General features: G+C 42.8%; 1 protein-coding gene across 1 annotated transcript in view; it reads right to left on the bottom strand.

The window, feature by feature from the left end:
• Positions 1-19,362, bottom strand: part of LOC120534702 — a 61,048-nt gene that overhangs the window by 40,554 nt on the left and 1,132 nt on the right. Inside the window, exon 2 of the mRNA XM_039762289.1 lies at positions 6,459-6,973. Coding sequence (XP_039618223.1) covers positions 6,459-6,939 — 481 coding nt within the window. The 5' untranslated portion in view covers positions 6,940-6,973. The remainder of the gene's footprint in view (positions 1-6,458; positions 6,974-19,362) is intronic.

The raw sequence follows: 19,362 nt of genomic DNA on the forward strand, positions 1-19,362 counted from the left end.
TCGTATTAGTCCCAAAGCAAGATGGTTAGGTTCGGTTCTGTATCGATTTCAGACGCTTGAATAAGGTCTCTAAATTCGATGCTTATCCGATGCCCCGTGTCGATGAACTGTTGGAAAAATTGGGTCAGGCGAGCTACATCTCCACGCTAGATCTCACGAAAGGCTATTGGCAGGTGCCTTTAGAGGCTAGCAGTTGTGAGAAAACGGCATTTGCGACTCCTGACGGACTCTATGAATTTACAAGACTCCCGTTTGGTCTTCACGGAGCACCTATAACTTTTCAGCGTATGATGGATCAGATCCTGCGTCCTCATTCTGAATATTCCGGGGCATACCTTGACGATGTCGTGATTTTCAGCAATGATTGGCAAACACACTTAGAGCGGCTTCAAGCTGTTCTTGAAAGCTTGAGACAGGCTGGCCTTACTGCTAACCCTAAGAAATGTAAACTGGGCATGTCCGAGACTCATTACTTAGGCTATTCTATGGGCAAGGGTTTACTTAGGCCACAGTTAAGGAAAATAGAAGAAATGCTTGCTTACCCGAGACCAAAAACACAGAAACAGGTACGCGCTTTTCTGGGGCTTGCTGGTTACTACAGAAGGTTCATTCCAAATTTTGCACATAGAGCTGCTCCCCTTACAGAACTTACTAGAGGCAGGAAAAACCGACCTATCTTGTGGACAGAAAACTGCGAACACTCTTTCAGCAATTTAAGAAAAGCATTGTCTTCTTATCCGGTGCTAAGGAACCCGGATTTCACAAAGGATTTTGTCTTGCAAACAGACGCAAGTGCATTTGGTATAGGCACAGTCCTGTCACAGATTTTTGATGGAGAAGAACATCCAATCACATATTTGAGTAGGAAATTACTTCCTAGGGAGCGTAATTATTCTACAATTGAGAAAGAATGCTTGGCAATTAGGTGGGCTGTGGAAGCGCTTCGCTATTACTTGTGGGGGCGAAACTTCACTTTGGTAACTGATCATGCTCCACTTCAATGGTTGTACAGACAGAAAGACACAAACTCTCGCCTCATGAGATGGTTTCTGGGCTTACAACCTTACAGCTTCAAAGTGAAACATCGAACAGGCTCTGAACACGTCAACGCAGATGTTATTATCACGACTACATGAACCTGAACCTGGTACAGAGAGTCGCTTGATTCACAAGAATGTGAATAAAGCTGAGGGGGAGGGTGTAAGCTGGAGGGATGATGGCACCCCAAGAGGACAAAGATGCCCCTGGGAATACCCCTGAAACACAGACTACCATCACATTGCTCCTTACCTTCTCACTTGCGCTATAACGCGTAATACAAGCCTCACGCAATACTCCGCTAACTTAAAAGCCTTGCGCAGCGCCTGTCGGTTTTGGAATTGATTGTTTGCTTTTATCTCTCTCTCTGCTCCTAGCGGAACTGTCATCTCTGACTTGTCATGGAGCAGGTTTAAGCTCATGTGTTTGCAGTGTTTGAATAAAAATCCTTCTTGTTTCTACGATCTCCTGTGTCTCTGTGCAAATCTGTGACCCTAGCGTGACAATATATATACCCTGATCTACATACTCTCAAATAGACAAACCACACGCCGTGGCGCAATGGAAGAGGCTTCGCCTCTAGCACCGAGGTTCGATTTCCGAGAGGGGGTGCACTGAGTATTTACGCCTGATGACCCCAAAATTAGGGCAAAACATGTGTCGCGTACTCTTTGCATTATTTCACAGTAAAACTATTTCAATATATACATACATACATATACACACACATACATATGTATCAGTGCTTCCCGATTCATTTTACCCTCGTATCCCCTTGGTTTGAGATGTATGAAAAAATATGCGGTTAACGCAGAAAGACAGATCACCAATTGAAGCTTTATGAATAATGGATACTTTATTTGCCATCAATGATTGTTTTGGTAAAGCCATACTCAGTGTAATCATTAGATGAACGGTAAAAAAGTAAGAGCGAGGAGGGTGACTTATTGAGCACAGCAGACGAAAACCACAATAGCACGCGGGCTTGATGTAGTGCGTGTCAACTCGATCTGAATTGCGTGATCACATTCGAAAAAATATATCTTTTCAAGTTCAATTTAGTCGACACAAATATCTTTGGTTGGAATGTAAGGTGAATTTACTCTTTACATTTCTATGGTGAAGAAAAATTTATGCAGTGATGCCTACATTTAACTTACATGCCTACCAAAGATATTTCTGTCGACTAAATAAAAATTCCTTCTATTTAAAATTTAAATAGAACTTGAACAGATACGAAAGTTCATAATATCCACGCAGACATGCACGTAAGAGCGGGAGTCATCCGTTTTAACAAGCAGCGTATTGCACTGATACGAAATAGCCTGCCCATTTAATTATTTAGGAATGGATAAATAAATTAAGATTTTGTACAAATAATGTTTTTCATTTTTCTTTCTTGATGGATTCTGGCACCCCCAGCAACAGTTGCTTGCACTCCAAAGAGTATATATATGTAGTAACCATTGTCACGCACGTACGATTAGGGGGCCGCATAAGGACCCAAACTGTAACGTGAAGGCGCATGCCAGAAGGGAATGGCGGGGTACTAACCTCTCTCTCTTTATTCCTGCAGAAAGAAAGATGCACCACCGCCATGAATCTGCCACGACTACCTGATCATGCATCACCACTTCTGCCTTCCCTCTGTCGACCTCTGATGACATCATCAATCCCAGCCTCCATCTGGGTTCCTTCCCAGCATTCCTCTCTATCTACTTTCCGTCCCTCTCTATAAATGCACCCCCACACCACCATGTTAGCAGTCTCTGTTAGATGAAACCTATTGGTGTAAAATTCTACTTGGACTCGCTCTTTACAGTATATGGGGCCGGAAAACCCCAAACCTTGCTGAGTTGTTTGTCTTTTATCTACACCATTCAACACACACCCAGGTCTGATCAGCCTGTGGTGGGCCTGCTTCAGCTGTGGGTGTCTTGTGGTATAAGGCTGAAAGACTCTAGGAGACCGGAGTGCACGATTGATATGTTGTATTGATGGAAACATCACTAACTGATCATTATTAATGTCATCCCAACAAAGATGACATTGCCAACCCTATTCAAGGCAAGTGCTGTGCTGAATTATCAGGAACTGTAATGTCTAGTCCTTTTAAACAAACTGAAATGCATTTGGTAAGAAGTCCATCCATCCATCCATTAAGCAACCAGCCACATCCCAACCACAGGGCCACGAGGATCCGCCGGAGCCAATCCCAGCCAACACAGGGCACAAGGCAGGAAAAAAAACCCCGGGCAGGGCCACCAGCCCAATGCAGGGTTAGCACACACTAGGGACAATTTAGAATCGCCAATGCACCTAACCTGCATGTCTTTGGACTGTGGGAGGAAACCAAGGTACTCAGAGAAAACACACGCAGACACGGGAAGAACATGCAAACTCCACGCAATGAGGAACTTGGAAGTGAACCCGGTCTCCTAACTGCGAGACAGCAGCGCTACCCACTGCGCCACTGAGCCGCTGGTAAGATGTGAACTACAAAAAAATGGTATTTCTGACCGAACCAGTTTTATATTTATTTTATACATCTGACTAAGGTGAAAGGCCAGGAGAATTTGGGAAAGCTTGGTTTTCTGTGAATTTGCAACCTGCAGCTCAGAGTGCATAGGGTCTTTATGTTGAATGTACAAGTCAAAAAGGCACATTTATCATCTGTTAGATTACACACAGCAGGAGACTTTAGGAAGCAATGTTCCACATTTTTAACCCAAAAAACTTTTGAACAAATACAAAACAAAAGTGATTTAGTGAGTGAGTTACACGTAGAGCAATTGAGAAACTTCACTGTCAATTTGGCAAAAAATCATGTTCAAGTCCAAACATTTTCTATTTTGGTTGCCACAACACAGACCTGATAAGAATTTTTGATGACACCTCATTTAAAATGTGATACTTTACAAGACTTCATTACCAGAAAGTGATATTAAAGAACAGTAATCTCATACTTTGTACACCATTACTGTCAGCTCAGATCACCTACGTAATCTAGCAAATATTTTCCACACAGCTTAATGCCCCCCACAAGACCCCAATCACGGTGCCGTTATACCCAATGTTAGTATGGAAACAGAGTAAAGGTGACATATTTGGCTACCATAAATGAATTGTTCAGTGGACAACCTCTCCCTGAAACATCTGGATAAAAAAGACACATATGTCAGGATGTTAGTCATAGACTTTAGCTCCGCCTTCAACACAATCATCCCTCAAAATCTGTAAAACTGAGCAGGTTGGGCCTGAAAACCAACCTCTACAATTGGATCCTAGACTTCTTGACAGAGAGGCCCCAATCAGTTTGGGTGGGCTGCAACACTTCCAGCATCATCACACTGAGCACTGGAGCGCCGCAGGGTTAAGTGCTTAGTCCACTGCTCTTCACCCTGCTGACTTGCAACTGCACAGCCAACCATGTGCCAACACCAACCACATCATCAAGTTGCGGATGATACGACAGTGCTGGGACTGATAAGCAGGGATGATGAAACAGCATACAGAGATGAGGTGAAACAGCTGTCGGCATGGTGTAAAGACAACAATCTATCCCTCAATGTCGACAAGACAAAAGAGATAATTGTGGACTTCAGAAAATCACATCCTGCCCACATCCCACTTATCATCAACCTTTTAGATGTGGAGACTGTTAAGAGTACCAAGTTCCTCGGTGTGCACATAAACTGAGGAACTTACGTGGATGCATAACACCTCATCAGTAATCAAGAAAGCCAGCAGAGACATCACTTCCTGAGGCGGCTAAAGCGAACAAGTCTTCCCCCTTCCATCCTCACCATGTTCTACTGATGCACCGTTGAGAGTGTTCTGACCAGCTGCATCACTGTCTGGTATGGCAACTGTAAGAGCCATTTTCCTAGTTATACAAGATCCATAAATATTTTACTAGATGACAATGCATAATCTATGGGTGGTTCCAATAACCCCCATAAGTTGAGAGAATTTGGTATATTCTAGCTATTTCTATCTGCTCTGACTAAATATTCTCAGTTAGTGACCAGCCTTGCCATGTGTAAGGTGTAGAAGGAATATGGTTTTAAACCGTGCCTGTGAACGTGCCTACATGATTTTTGAGTGTGTAAAGTAACTCGTAAAACAGCACTTATTTAACTGTTGAGCCGTACGTCTAAAGCATACCGAAGAAGAAACTAAGAATCTTTAAGTATGGAAGAAGAAGTAAACAACTTAAGTACAGAAATAACTATAATATCTCAAGAAAAGTTAAGACTAAAGAAGATACATTTTTCCCTTTTTTGCCTTTTATTCTACGTGTTTAACTACTTTTTTCTTGATTCTTGTGTGGATTATTTGCTTTTAACTTTCTCTAAATATTTTTAAAACAAACTTTTGGACTGAGAAATTTCTTCTGGCACATGTTTTACCCGTGCTTGATCTCGCATTATACTTTGGCAGCCACAGCAACTGCAACATATCCGACTACAAGCACCAGCAAAGGATAGTAAAGACAGCAGAGAACATTATTGGCGTGCCTCTCCCTTCACCACAGCACATATTTTACAAAAACAGTGTCCACAAGGCCTACAGCATTGTGCAGGACCCCTTACACCCCTCACATGGACTTTTCACACTTCTGCCATCCAAGAGAAGATACTGCAGCATCAGAGCCAGATCTGCCAGGCTGCAGGACAGTTTTTACCCCCAAGCTGTCAGACTCTTTAACACCAGGATGCCCCCTGGGATTTTCAACGCAGCCTCACCCACATCTAAAAACAGAACTTTAATACATGTGAGCCACTTTCCTGCAAAGACGAGTGTGCAGGTAGAAAAGAACTGAAAATCTCATACTGACCTTTACGGATTTTGCACACTGCACTTTGACATTCTTTGATATCCGTCTGCTGTGAAACATTCTGACCTGTCATTGTTTACACGTCTTAAACATCTATTATCATACACTGATAATTTCTGTATTACCTATATCTGTTATTTATTTATATTACATATTTATTGACTATATTTATGTATCTAGATTGCATAATATCATACATTGTATCAATCTTGTCTTTGCACAATGTCTTCTCTTGTTTGTGTTTTAATTTAAATGTAAATTTTTAATTTTAATTTTAATTCTATTTTTAATTTAATTTTTTATTTGCACTTCATGTTGTTACACTGTGGACCCTGAGCTTCACAATTTCATCCATCTGTATACTTGCATATGTTTGAGATGACAATAAAGTTTGCTTTGATATTTGATTAATATTTGACAAGGTGAAATGACTGGCTTAACTTGTTAGAACAAAAAAAAAAAAAAACAAACACAAACCACAACAAGCTGACATTTCTGAGTGATAAAGAAAAGGTCAAGCATGTTGGGTCAATCCCATCAGCCCACAGCCTCAGGCTAATTCTTGTATTTATAAACCTACCTTCTCCAGAAGGACTTGAGCCTGTCAGATTCATGTCAGATTCATGTGTCATATTGACAGAATGATGCGGTATGGAGCAGTGTCCACTCGGTGTGCATCCTAAACCAGGACCCTCTTCATCTGGATTAACACAATGCCTGTCAGACCCCTGCTTGAGGTCTTCTTCCTTCAAACTGTCAACAGTTTCTTTTTTCTGCTTAGTGATATAAGACATCAGCTCAGAGTCTACTGTAAAGTCTAGAGGTCCACTATCATAGTCCTCCTCCTCCTCCACCTCTTTTATGCAGACACACTCCTGTTCTAGATCTCCAGACCTCCATATACAGTGCTCCTCATCGACTTCTATCCCATTCATCAAAAGAAGGCCCCAGGGCAGTGTGGGATTTGTCTCCTCCTTGTCCCTCTGAACTTCTGAGATGCCCTCTTCATATTTGTGTGTCTCATGATGAGGTCCCTGGACAGTTGGACTCTTCTTCTCCATATTGGACAACTAGTGACTGTAGCTTCCTTGTTATCTGTAGATAGAGAGGAGAGTAGAAATAAGAAGAGCACCAAAAACACACTGAACACTTTGGAGGAGACTCCTTCACACACACCTCGTAGCTCATCACAGTGAGACCCCTTTTAAAACGGCTGTTTCGGCAGGAATATTCTTGTATGTCCACATAGACCTGTATGGGGGACACAGTGAGAAAAGGGGGACGAGAACAGCAAGACAGAGTCATTCTGAGAAGCTAGTCAGTGTGTGTGATTGTGTGAGAGAGGAGGAGGAGGATGAACATAAATTCAGAATATATGAACATCTGCATGACTGTGGTAGTTCACCTTGTGTTTTGAGATAATCTGACCAAAGAGGAGCATGGGGATTGAAAATAACAGTGGGCCCAGAAGAGCTGATTATGGTATGCCATATACTGTATAATATTATGGAGCTCTAAACTACAATCTTCACAACTAATAAGACTGTTAAATAAGACAGAAACTAACTTAAGACACAGCCCAAGAGGGGCACCCATTGACTAAGGTAATTTAAAGATACAGTGGTCTATGTTGTTAGATGCTGCACTCTGGTCTTGTAGAACAAGAACAGATTGATGGCCTACGTCTGCCTTAACCCACAAGTCACTGACTACTTTAATCAGCAAACTGACACAGAGGATCATTTGAAAGAACTCCTAAAAACTCAACTTTTTTAATTTATTTTTCTCACAGCTGCATTTTGTTTTTTCTTCTAAAAGACCGAACATACATAGAATTACCATCTTCATCTATATATGTATTGATCTATTTATGAAAGCTGAGCAGCACTTTGGTCGACCTCTGTTAATTTAAATGTGCTCCTTAAATAAAACTGACTTGACTCGACTAGAAGTGAGTGAGGGCTACCAGAACAAGGGTGGGCTCAGCTAAAGGAAGGGCTTGACTATCGCGGAGGTGTGGGGGAATGCAAAACTGGACTAAACTGTTTGGAGATGTTTGATCAAGCACATGGAAAAAGAAAGAACAAAAAGAAACGAAAAAATGAAATGAAAGAAAAATAAAAAGCAAAGAAAAGAAGAAAAAGATAAAGAAAAAGAAACCAAAAAAAGAAACAGAAAAAGTTAAAAAGAAAAAGAAGAAACAAGAAACAGAAAAAGCAACAGAAGAAAAAGAAACAACAGGTAAGAAAAAGAATAAGATAAAGAAGAAAAACAGAAAAACAAACAAAAAAAAAAAACAGAAAAAGAAAAATGAAACAGAAACAGCCTGCTTATAATGACAAAACTCAAGCCTTGATCAAACTGTGGTCAGGCATAGATCAGAGCAAGAAGGTTAAACGATTTCTAAAGCTTTGAGTGTTCCCAGGAACACAGCGGGCATCTGGAATTGTGAAATGGATAGTTTGGAACACCAGGGGCCTCACTTATAAACGGTGCGTATGCACAGAAATGTTGCATAAGAACGTTTTTATGTTCAAATCATGATGTATAAAATCTAAACGCCCATTTGCACGGTACCTCATACCCTGTTGTACGCAAGTTCTCCGCTCGGTTTTGCAGACCAGCAGCACCCAGCATCAAAGCAGTGCTACTGTTCCTGTGTGGTTTATCTTTCTTTTTCAGATCTACATTAGTGATGCGGCTTTATAAACACACTGAAATTAACCGCTGTGGCGAGTGGCTGGGGCTGCTGCCCAGCCGGAACACCCAGATGGAGCGGAGGATGGTTTGCGCCTCCTCCAGACCATGTGGGGGAAACCACCCTGGTTGCTTTGGGGGCCAGGGGTACAGAGCTTTGAAGCTCAACCCTTTAGGGGCCCGTGGTCACCGCCAGGGGGCGCCATGGTGCCTTTGGAGCCTTGGACCTCAGCACTTCCGCCACACCCAGAAGTGCAGGGAGGAAGACGACCAGGGACACCCAGAGTGCTTCCAGGTGTGCAGCCGGAACTTCCACCACACAGGGGAGTGTTGGCGGAGGAGTGTCAGGAAGCACCTGGAGCTCATCCGGGCATGTATAAAAGGGGCCGCCTCCCTACATTTGATGGCTGGAGTAGGGTGGAAGAGGACAGAGCTCAGAGGAGAGGAGTGGAGGTGGATCAGAGAACTGAAAGGCATTGTGAGAAGGCCTGGACTTGAGGGGGGATTGGTGCTGCGGCACTGGGTTTGTGCACTTTATTAGATTGTAAATATTGTAAAATAAACATGTGTGGCGAAAACATCATGTCTACCTGTCTGTGTCTGGGCTGTACCCCACACTGCATGTTGCTTATTAATTTAATGCATCTGATTGTAATTAACTTGTAACAATATATTGGTCCACGGAATGGACAAACTATTCTAAATACCATAACTGCATTAGCGTTGTTACTCTCACTGCACCTTCTTCTTCTTCTTTCAGCTGCTCCCTTTAAGGGTTGCCACAGGGGATCATCTTTTTCCATATTACTCTCACTGCACCACTCGGAGTATTAATATCACTGTATCTGAGTGTGAATCACAGCAGCAGCTGATCAGAAAGAGAATTATCGGGATACAGCATCAAGCACACGCTGCCTCAGCCACAGCAAAACGTTTCAAAGCCTTTCCTGTACGGACCTCGTGGTTCAGAAACAGTTTCATCCCAAGAACTTTAAACGCACTCAATTAATTGCTCCTTGTAGAACTGTTTGTACTTATAAGTACAATCACCTTATTGTAAACTTGCACTACAGTTATAATATTACACAACCTGCGCCACTTTATAAAGCTCATATTTACATATGATGACAATATCATTTTTAAGATGAAATGCAGCAAAATATGTTGATTATATTATACAGATTAAACTTTACCTTCATTCAAATAATCTGTATTGTTAATTATTAAACATGTGAGGACACGGTGTCGCAGTGCTAGCAAGTTCACGTATTGTTCCTGCTTCGCACTGAATATTTGCTGAGGCAGGCGCAACACTGGAAGGATAGATGAATAGAATAATTAAACACGTGCTATGAAGATATTTCAGTGTTCCTTAAAAGTTTTGAAGAATCGTCGTTGTAAGCTTACAGATGGCTTAACGTCTATTACAGAGCTGATTGTGTGGCGATTGGGTATTTGGAGAAAGAAAAGTAAGGACAGGAATTGGAGGTTAGTATGTTTTGTGGAATGGAATTTAAAATCTATTGCTAGCTTCTGTATGAAAATCTGCATGTTCTCTGTGTGGCTAGGTATTATTATTAACAGAAGTGTGCTTCCAGCTGTGGAATGCAGCTCTCAGCCACTCCCCGGCTTTTCTCAAGCAGTGTCTGGTTATTGTCCAATTAAGATGCCAAACATATGACAAGTTTTCTGATAAGCTTCTTTCCAAATATAAGACTAGAATTTACGCTTTTCTCTGTAATCAGCAAATTTTGTAAAGAATGTCCTAATGGCCTTGAATGGTACTGCTCTATTTTTTTCTAATCATTCTCTTTGAAGATTTTGTTATAAATGCAGCTAAACCCCCCTTGTCGGGGGCCCTTCATTGCATTTTCTCTCTGTAAGAAAAAGCCACTCTGCTCACCAAGAAGTCAGAAATAAAAGATTCTGCTTATTAGAATTGGTGTCTGCCTGCTATTTGTTTGAACCTTCGTCCCCAGTTTTCTGGCGCCGAACGTGGGGCGGAGACGGACAGGTGACTCCTCGAGCGGGATCGTCCAGAGGACCGGTAAAAGGACCGACTCCGGCCGGGTCGGAAGGACCAGCTACGGCAAAAGCTAGGACTGGCCTGCCTTGGGCGTATCCTGCGTGAGAAGTCCCTGGCCTCCTCTGACCGAATACGAAGGTCGAACCAACTGGGATTTCCCTAGCAGGTCACGAATTTCTTGGTGAGTAGACCGAGGGAGTCCGATTGAGTGAATGAAGTAGCTCAGGGATTTGACCGGTTTACGGGAAGTTAAGGAAAATAAATACTGTATCACTAACGTAGTGGATGGTAACTGGAAAATAGGGAATAATACTTGGGTCCCTCGGGGGACAGTGTAAGATACTACAAGTACGTTAGTAAGTTACTCCCTGGGAGCGGGATAGAAAGGGGTGAGTGGCACACTCCTATTAAATAGAGGAATGGGAGTAAGAAAAGCATAGTATATGAATTGAGTGTCTGGGAATAACACTGAGTGGGTGGACGAGTTTTCTGTTCCTAACGTCTGGTCATAATCCTGCTTCTGGTTGCTCTGTGGTGGAGACATGCACTAGCAGTTTGGCACATAGGAGGCGTCTGACGAAGGAATTGGTGTTAAGCACATCTTGTATTCCGGACTCCACGCTGAATATTGTTGTACGATTCTGCTAAACAACGGACACGAAACCACTTGAGTACTAATCCGGGAGTGGGACAGGACTGGGAGCAGAACTCCGCGAGGGCTGAATTGTTCTACTGTGGTCCAGTGCCATTCATTATGGGAAAGCAAAATAGTAAACCGGTCAAACAGACTCCTTTGGGAAATCAAAAGTCTCTGTTAGAAGGATTATTTTTGGAAAGTGTCTCGACACGAGCTTTCACTCGGGTCCGAAAGGGGGTTCACCTAGGAAATTAATAGAAAAGAAAACCGGATTAGACTTTAAGAAAGCATGTAAAAAATGGAATAAACAGAGTGGTGGCAGATGGCCGATAGACGGGACTGGGGACATATCAGAAATACAAGAAATAAGGAAAATATTATGTAGAAATGCACGAGGATGTTGTATGTAGAAATGTACGAGGATGTTGTAACAAAGGTCCATATCGAATGGAAATGTTTGATAGATGGGAATTGGTGATAAAGGATAGGACCTTGCAAGCGGCGCAGAAGCGTAACGAGCTGCTGGCTGCTGAGGTCAAAAGACAGAAAGAAAAGGAAAGTTATTGCTAGCGTTGCAGAAAATGAAGGTAGAGACAGAGCCCAAGCCTGAAAGTAAAAGAAAGAAGAACGAAAAGAAAGACCCCCTATACCCCGTAATCTGTCCACCCCCTCCTTACCAAACTCCCCGATTCCACCTCCTGCACCCCCTCCTCCAACTGCACCCCTGTTAACAGACGAACCGTCTGGAGCAAGTTTTTATGATGAACAATATCATTATGACCCGTCCTCACATATTGACCCTGAGGAAGATGATTCAGATCATTCACAAGGTGCTACTGGGTTGCAATGGCAGAAACCAGAAGAGTCATCTGTCTCCCAGCGCACGAGAAGTCAGACCCTCGCTCTAAACCTATGGGCGGTTTTACTTCCCCCTTCGGCTCCCCTAAACCTTCTGGCCCAACATTCTCTTGCCCCCTCATTGAAGTCCCCAACCCCCGACATGATCCCGCACAACCCCCAGGCAATAATAATCCCACTACTGTAATGATTCACCGCAATTGGGACATTCAAGAATTAAAGGATGTGGTGTCTGAACTGCCCGACCCCAAAACGGTCGGTGGACTGAAATTTGTGCAACAGTTACAGCAGCTTGATGACATGTATAAACCAAATGCTGCAGAGTGGACACAGGTGCTCCGCCGAAAGCTGGGCACCACATGGGCAACTGTAAATCACGGTGATCTTAACGGTGCCCTTGGCGTTGGAATGAAGCTCTTCCCGAGGCCCCGGAATGAAGGTCCTTTCCTCGGCCAGTGGGAGCCTTTGAAAGGAGCCCTGGCAGAAAAATATAAAAAGGGCACAGACTGGTCACTAATTTCAGCCGCTAAGCAGAAAAAAGACGAGACAGTGGATGAATGGGCTCACCGGATGCAAGATCTGATGGCTAATCACTCTGGGCTAGACAATGAAAACGATAGAATTCGTGCTGCAGAGCCTCCGTTTGTCTAAGTTTGCTTGTCTTGCATTAGGCTGGGAAAGCGCTACGTTCGAGGAAGTCAAGCGTCATGCAGAGCATGCTGAGAGACAGACTAAATTAAAAGAGTCAGACACACAGACCAAACTGTTGGCTGCACAAATAAATTACTATACTGGTGGAACTGATCCGGCTAGGGGGAGAGGACGCAGAAATTTCTTTGGAAGGCGAGGGCGCGGGAGAGGACGAGGGTTCCAATTATCAAGCCCTAATAATCCTTTCGCTCAGATGCCTGACCCTTCGGAGCAGACGCCAGCGTCATATGCCTGTTACGGCTGCGGTGAACTTGGACATTTCAGACGCAACTGCCCACACAAGCGCCTCCGCCACCCCTCTCCCTGAGCCCAATGACATTCCTTGGTCCTAGGAATTAGCAGGGACCACCAGCCACTTTTCCAGTTTCCTTTGCTTACTCGTCATGCCGATACTGATCCTTTATTGACTTTAATAGTAAACGGCAAAGAAACTGTCTTTCTTGTGGACACAGGAGCCCGCGCTCCACTTTATCGCTGTTGGGGGTCCCTGCCTCGAAAGACACTGTGAAGGTTCTCACTGCTTCAGGACAACCACACACGCTACTAATTTCAAAGCCTCTGCAAGTGCAACTCAGCACCGACAGCTCTCCATTAACTCATCGCTTCCTGTTAAATCATTTGTGCCCTGTGAACTTGCTGGGAAGGGATCTTATGACTAAGTTGTCAGTCTCAATTTCTTTAACTAAACAAGGATTTTACTGCTCCATTCCTAAGCTCCTATGCCAAACTACACACCCCAAGCCCTCTTTTGCTGCATGGACCCTTGACATCTCACCACACCCCTCCTCTTGAAAGCCCTTCATTCTTTCCCCTCATGCCTATTTCCCCATTTACAAGTCCCGGACACCCTGCATTGTACTGCCCAATATTTCCCCGCTGAAGTAGACACTCCTTGGTTAGAATCTTTTCTTTCCTCCAGCACATGCCCTGAAACTTTGCACATTCCATGTATTTTTGTTTTATCTACTATAGCTGCTGTGTCAGTTCAACTCACATATTCACAAAGTATTTTCTATCTAGGTGGTTCAGTGCCCCATGTCTCTCTGGCTAAATCTGACACCGTTCACTGGGTTGAAATTGGGGACTGGGTTAAAAATGTCTAAATAGAACTGATTGGCTGTACGCTTGCCAGGTATTTTTGACACCTCAGACCATCTAGTTACTAAAGTAGTAATTCAGATTGATCTGCCAGTTGTTCGTTCCCTGTGTCACCCGTCTCTCTCTTTATGTTCATTGCAAACTGATAGCATTCCATGGCTCTCTTCAATTCCTGACACACTGTGGTCTCAAGGGAAAAATGATTTTGGCTGAATAGCAAATTGTGAACCTCTAGTAATCTTTCCAAAATCCTCCTTCCATCCTCGCCGTGCGCAATACCCTCTCTCTCCAGAGGCTGAACTCGGAATTGCTGCTGTACATAAAGAGCTCATTAAAAGGGGGGCTATAATTCCTATTAAATATTCTCCTGTAAACTCTCCTATCTTGCCAGTAAAGAAAGATGATGGCTCTTGGCGCTTTGTCCAAGACCTCAGACAAGTCAATTCTGCTATCTTTCCTAGAGCACCGATCGTGCCTAATCCTTCCACTATTCTGTCTACAATCCCTCCATCTGCACATTATTTCTCAGTTATTGACTTAGCAAATGCTTTCTTTTCTATTCCTGTACATTCTGATTCTCAGTTTTGGTTTGCTTTTACTTTTCAAAACCGCCGTTGGACATGGACCATTATGCCACAAGGTTATACAGAGGCTCCTTGTGTATACGGCCAAACGCTTGCTCAAAACCTGGAAGGCTTCTGGCCTGACAGGGGAAGTGCATTGATACAGTACGTCGACGATTTATTACTCTGTAGCGAAACAGAGAAGCATGCACACAAGATACGAATTATTGCTCAAGTATCTTGCAGAAAATGGGCACAAGGTTTCTAAGGCCAAGCTGCAGCTAGTTCAAACCACTGTCAAATATTTGGGGCATGACATCACTTGTGGTACCAGAGCTCTGTCAAAAGACCGCATAACCACTATTCAAAACCTGCCCAGACCGGTCACAAAACAACAGGTTATGTCTGTATTGGGCATTTTAGGTTACTGTCGACAATGGATTTTAAATTTTTCTGAAAGAGCACAGCCTTTGCAAAGTCTAGCTAACACTGCTGACCTTCAACTTTCTGGCTGCATACAGTGGAATGAGCAGGCTGAGAAGGCTCTGTGTGATTTAAAAAGTGCATTATTCTCTGCGCCAGCGTTAGAGCTCCTTGACTATTCTCGTCCATTCACTTTGTTCGTGGACGAAAAGGGGAGATATATGAGTTCAGTACTAACACAGCTCCATGGAGAAAAACAAAGGCCAATAGCCTATTTTTCGAAAAAATTGGATCCAGTGGCTAAGGGACTTCCAACCTGTCTCAGAGCAGTAGCAGCCACAACAGAAGCCGTGCTAGCCAGTACAGATATAGTGCTCATGAGCCCCCTAACAGTAAAGGTGCCTCACGCTGTACACTCCATTTTAGTACAGGCCAAAACTTCACATCTCACTACTGCTAGGGCAATACACTATCAAAACGTACTCTGTACTTTGTCTAATGTCACAATTGAACCATTTATACAGATTCCAGGTATGCTTTTGGAGTCTGCCATGATCATGGAGCATTGTGGAAATTAAGGGGATTTAAAACCAGTACTGGTAAGCCCATCCAACATCAGAAATTAGTTGAATCCCTCCTCGAAGCTATAATAAAACCATCAAGACTGGCAATAGTTAAATGCCAGGCCCACACTGGGAAACAAGATCCTGTCAGCAAAGGAAACGACCTGGCTGATTACTTTGCTAAACAGGCTGCCTACAATAACACACCAATTTTTTTATTTCAACAGAAAGACGACAAAGGACACTGATAATCAAATAATCTCTTTACAGAGTGCAGCCACGGACAGAGAAAAGAGAAAATGGTCCAAAGAAGGATCCCTCTCTGATGGGGTCTGGACTCACAAGCAAAATAACAAACCTTTCCTTCCAAAAGCTTCTTTTCCAGGTATGGCAAAAATCGCACATGGCCTGGACCACGCCGGAAAGGATGCCATGATTCAAGATGTCGAGAGACATTGGGAAGCCGTAGGCTTCTCTACGTATGCAGAGCAATTCTGCAGACGCTGTGCACTATGTCAAAAATTTAACGTAGGTAAAGGTACTCAGGTAAGTCCCGCCATCACACTAACCCAATGGGTCCATTCGAACATCTTCAAATGGACTTCATTGAACTAACACCATCTAAAGGGTACCAATACTGCTTGGTAATTGTTGATGTGTTCTCCCGATGGGTGGAAGCTTTCCCTTCCAAACATGCAGATGCAAAAACTGTGGCAAAAGCCTTGATAAAAGAAATCATTCCAAGATGGGGAATACCACAAAAATTGCAGACTGATAATGGTACCCATTTTGTGAACTCTGTAATAAATGAATTGACCACTTGGCTCCAGATAAATGTGCATCACTATTGCAAGTACCACCCTCAAAGCGGAGGTATAGTAGAAAGGTGCAATGGCACCCTGAAATCTAAATTGGCTAAGATCTGTGAGCAGACGAATTTAACCTGGCCTGACGCTTTACCTCTGGCCTTAATGGGATTGAGAGGGAGGACACACCGGCAGTTGGGACTGTCGCCTTTTGAAATTCTGACCGGACGCCCATGCCTGTTGGCATGGTCATTGGCAATGTCAATCTGCATACTGTGGACAATGATCTTCTTTCCAGTCTTACAGGTCTCCGAGCATCCCTGAAGGAGGTCCACGAGCAGGTTAACCAGGCTTGGCGAACTAGTCCTCCACCAACGAGTCACAGATTCCCTTGGGAACCTGGATACTGGTCAGAGACACCCGAAGGAAGCACTGGCATCAACCTCGCTGGAGGGGACCATTCCAAGTGTTGCTATCCACACCTCACGCCGTTAAAGTCGAAGGACTTCCCGCCTGGATTCACGCGTCGCATTGCAAAAAATGGCATTCATAGCTTTGCTAGTCCTAATCTTTTTTATCCATCTGACTTTAGGACAAGGACAAACAGGTGGTGACCATCGGACTCACCAATTGAAGCAAATACATGGAATTTTCCCACGTTAACTTTCCAAATAGGGAAAACTGCCTCGTTCCAGATTGACTTTTGTTCCATTGCTCCCTGTGGGTCCAGTGGACAAGACAAATGGACTGATTTAAATCCCTCCTCCAGTCTATCTGAATGTTCAAGCTGGAGTGATGTGTTTGCAAACACTGGCGACCAGGACTGGGGGTATAATCCGTGGGAAGCCCAGGAACATAATTTAAAAACAAAGGTTTTCTATGAATGGTTTATATCCACTTTTGGCTCTTTGGGCCAATGGTCCTAAACCATTTTTGTTTCCCTTTTTGCTGTTGTCTTATTCTGTTAATCCGTTATTTTATCCAGAAGTTCTTCACTGCCTCAATAACTAAAGCTTATTTTCTCCACACAGAACGCATGCATCTTCTTTCCCAGGCCCAATTCTCTTCCCAGTCTTCTTTCGACCTGGACTGTTTAGCTTAAACTATCTTATTATTTAAACTTTTAAGTTTAAAAAGGGGGGAATGTGGAATGGAATTTAAAATCTATTGCTAGCTTCTGTATGAAAATCTGCATGTTCTCTGTGTGGCTAGGTATTATTATTAACAGAAGTGTGCTTCCAGCTGTGGAATGCAGCTCTCAGCCACTCCCCGGCTTTTCTCAAGCACTGTCTGGTTATTGTCCAAGTAAGATGCCAAACATATGACAAGTTTTCTGATAAGCTTCTTTCCAAATATAAGACTAGAATTTACGTTTTCCTCTGTAATCAGCAAATTTTGTAAAGAATGTCCTAATGGCCTTGAATGGTACTGCTCTATTTTTTTCTAATCATTCTCTTTGAAGATTTTGTTATAAATGCAGCTAAACCCCCCTTGTCGGGGGCCCTTACTTGCATTTTCTCTCTGTAAGGAAAAGCCACTCTGCTCACCAAGAAGTCAGAAATAAAAGATTCTGCCTATTAGAATTGGTGTCTGCCTGCTATTTGTTTGAACCTTCGTCCACAGTTTGAAAACGATAGTACTGCTGCAATAAATTATATCATCGAAAGTCACGCATGGCGCGGCAGGATCTTGTGTGAGACATGAACTATCACTGCGCCATCGTAGTCCCATGTTTAATAACGTGCTTTCATTCCAATCATCATGAAAATGATATCACGTATACATCTTATTATTTTAATTATTCAGAGAGCTGTAATATCACAAATGTAATGGATTCTGAGTCCTGTCGGAGAAAGAGAAAGAACGGAAGCACGTAGTGATTCACACACATAGACCACACAGAAGATCAAATACAAAGCAAAGCATTTAACGTGCTACTTTAGTTACGATGGGATTTGAGAAACTAGAAAATTAAACTATTTTAAGATGAAGTTTATGATTTTCTACTTTAATGACAAAATAAACTACGTGATTAAAGTGTAAATTTCGAGATTAAAGTTGACATCTCGTGCTTTTTCCCCACTGTGTGCCTATTTTTTTTTTTTTTGTCTGTACCCTAATAAGCTTTCATATGACACTCAGATGGTGGGCTAAAACTCGCCTTTTCATGGCAACTTTGATATGTGACTTCTTTTTTATTTCCGGCACTGTGCGACTTTGTGAACTTGAGCTTTCGAGTTTCTCCAACACGCTATATCACTCGATTAACTTCCTTTTCTTGTTTATACCACTGTTTAAATCAACAAATAGTATGTTTTTCCCTGCCTCCACTTGTTATTTGCAGAAATTCTTATATTTTCCCCCATGCTTTTCCCATTGTCTTTTCACAGAAGGCTGAGCTTAAGGGCGATTTATATTGATTTGCATATTCATAGTGGAGTAATTCTGGGAGGAAGTGGTGAGGAATGTTTTGGCTAAACCTGAACAGAATGTGGAAGATAACATAATGAAAGACTGTTTTATTCATGTAAGCTAAAAGGTTAATGGAGTGTCCATAATGCTCTGCTGTATTCCTGTATTTACACAACAGAGAACTGCAGTCAGACAGTTAGAAAGACACACCAATTGTTAGAGAGGCACAGAACATTTTGACTGTAACGTTACAAGTGTACAGTGTGTGCAATCACTTATTGAAACTTTAAGACATGTAACCAAAAATCAAAAATGAAATATTGTAGACAAGACGATTTGTTTGTGTGTATCTGTGTGTGTGTGTTAAACTTTATTTTTTGTGTGAACTGTTTGCTTGGAGTTTTACTAAAGCCTTTAAAAAGAAGACACTCGGACCATTGAGTAATTTTATATTTGAGTCATACTAACTGCTAGAGTCTTTCTAGTAGCTACATGTTGAATTATTTGGAAACCCTCAAATCACATACAGCTATGCCCGTGGTTGTTTGGTATAAAGAAAAGGTTTCCGAAGCGATTCTAAACTCGTTCGACTCCTGCTTGAGATGACTTTAGCTACAAACGACACTCTTGTCCAGTTTCGCATCACTGCTTTCTTCCTAAAACGGTATTGCGGCTGACCGGAGATCTCTA

This window comes from Polypterus senegalus, chromosome 8 (genome assembly GCF_016835505.1).
Source record: "Polypterus senegalus isolate Bchr_013 chromosome 8, ASM1683550v1, whole genome shotgun sequence".
In the NCBI taxonomy this organism is placed as follows: Eukaryota; Metazoa; Chordata; class Cladistia; order Polypteriformes; family Polypteridae; genus Polypterus; species Polypterus senegalus.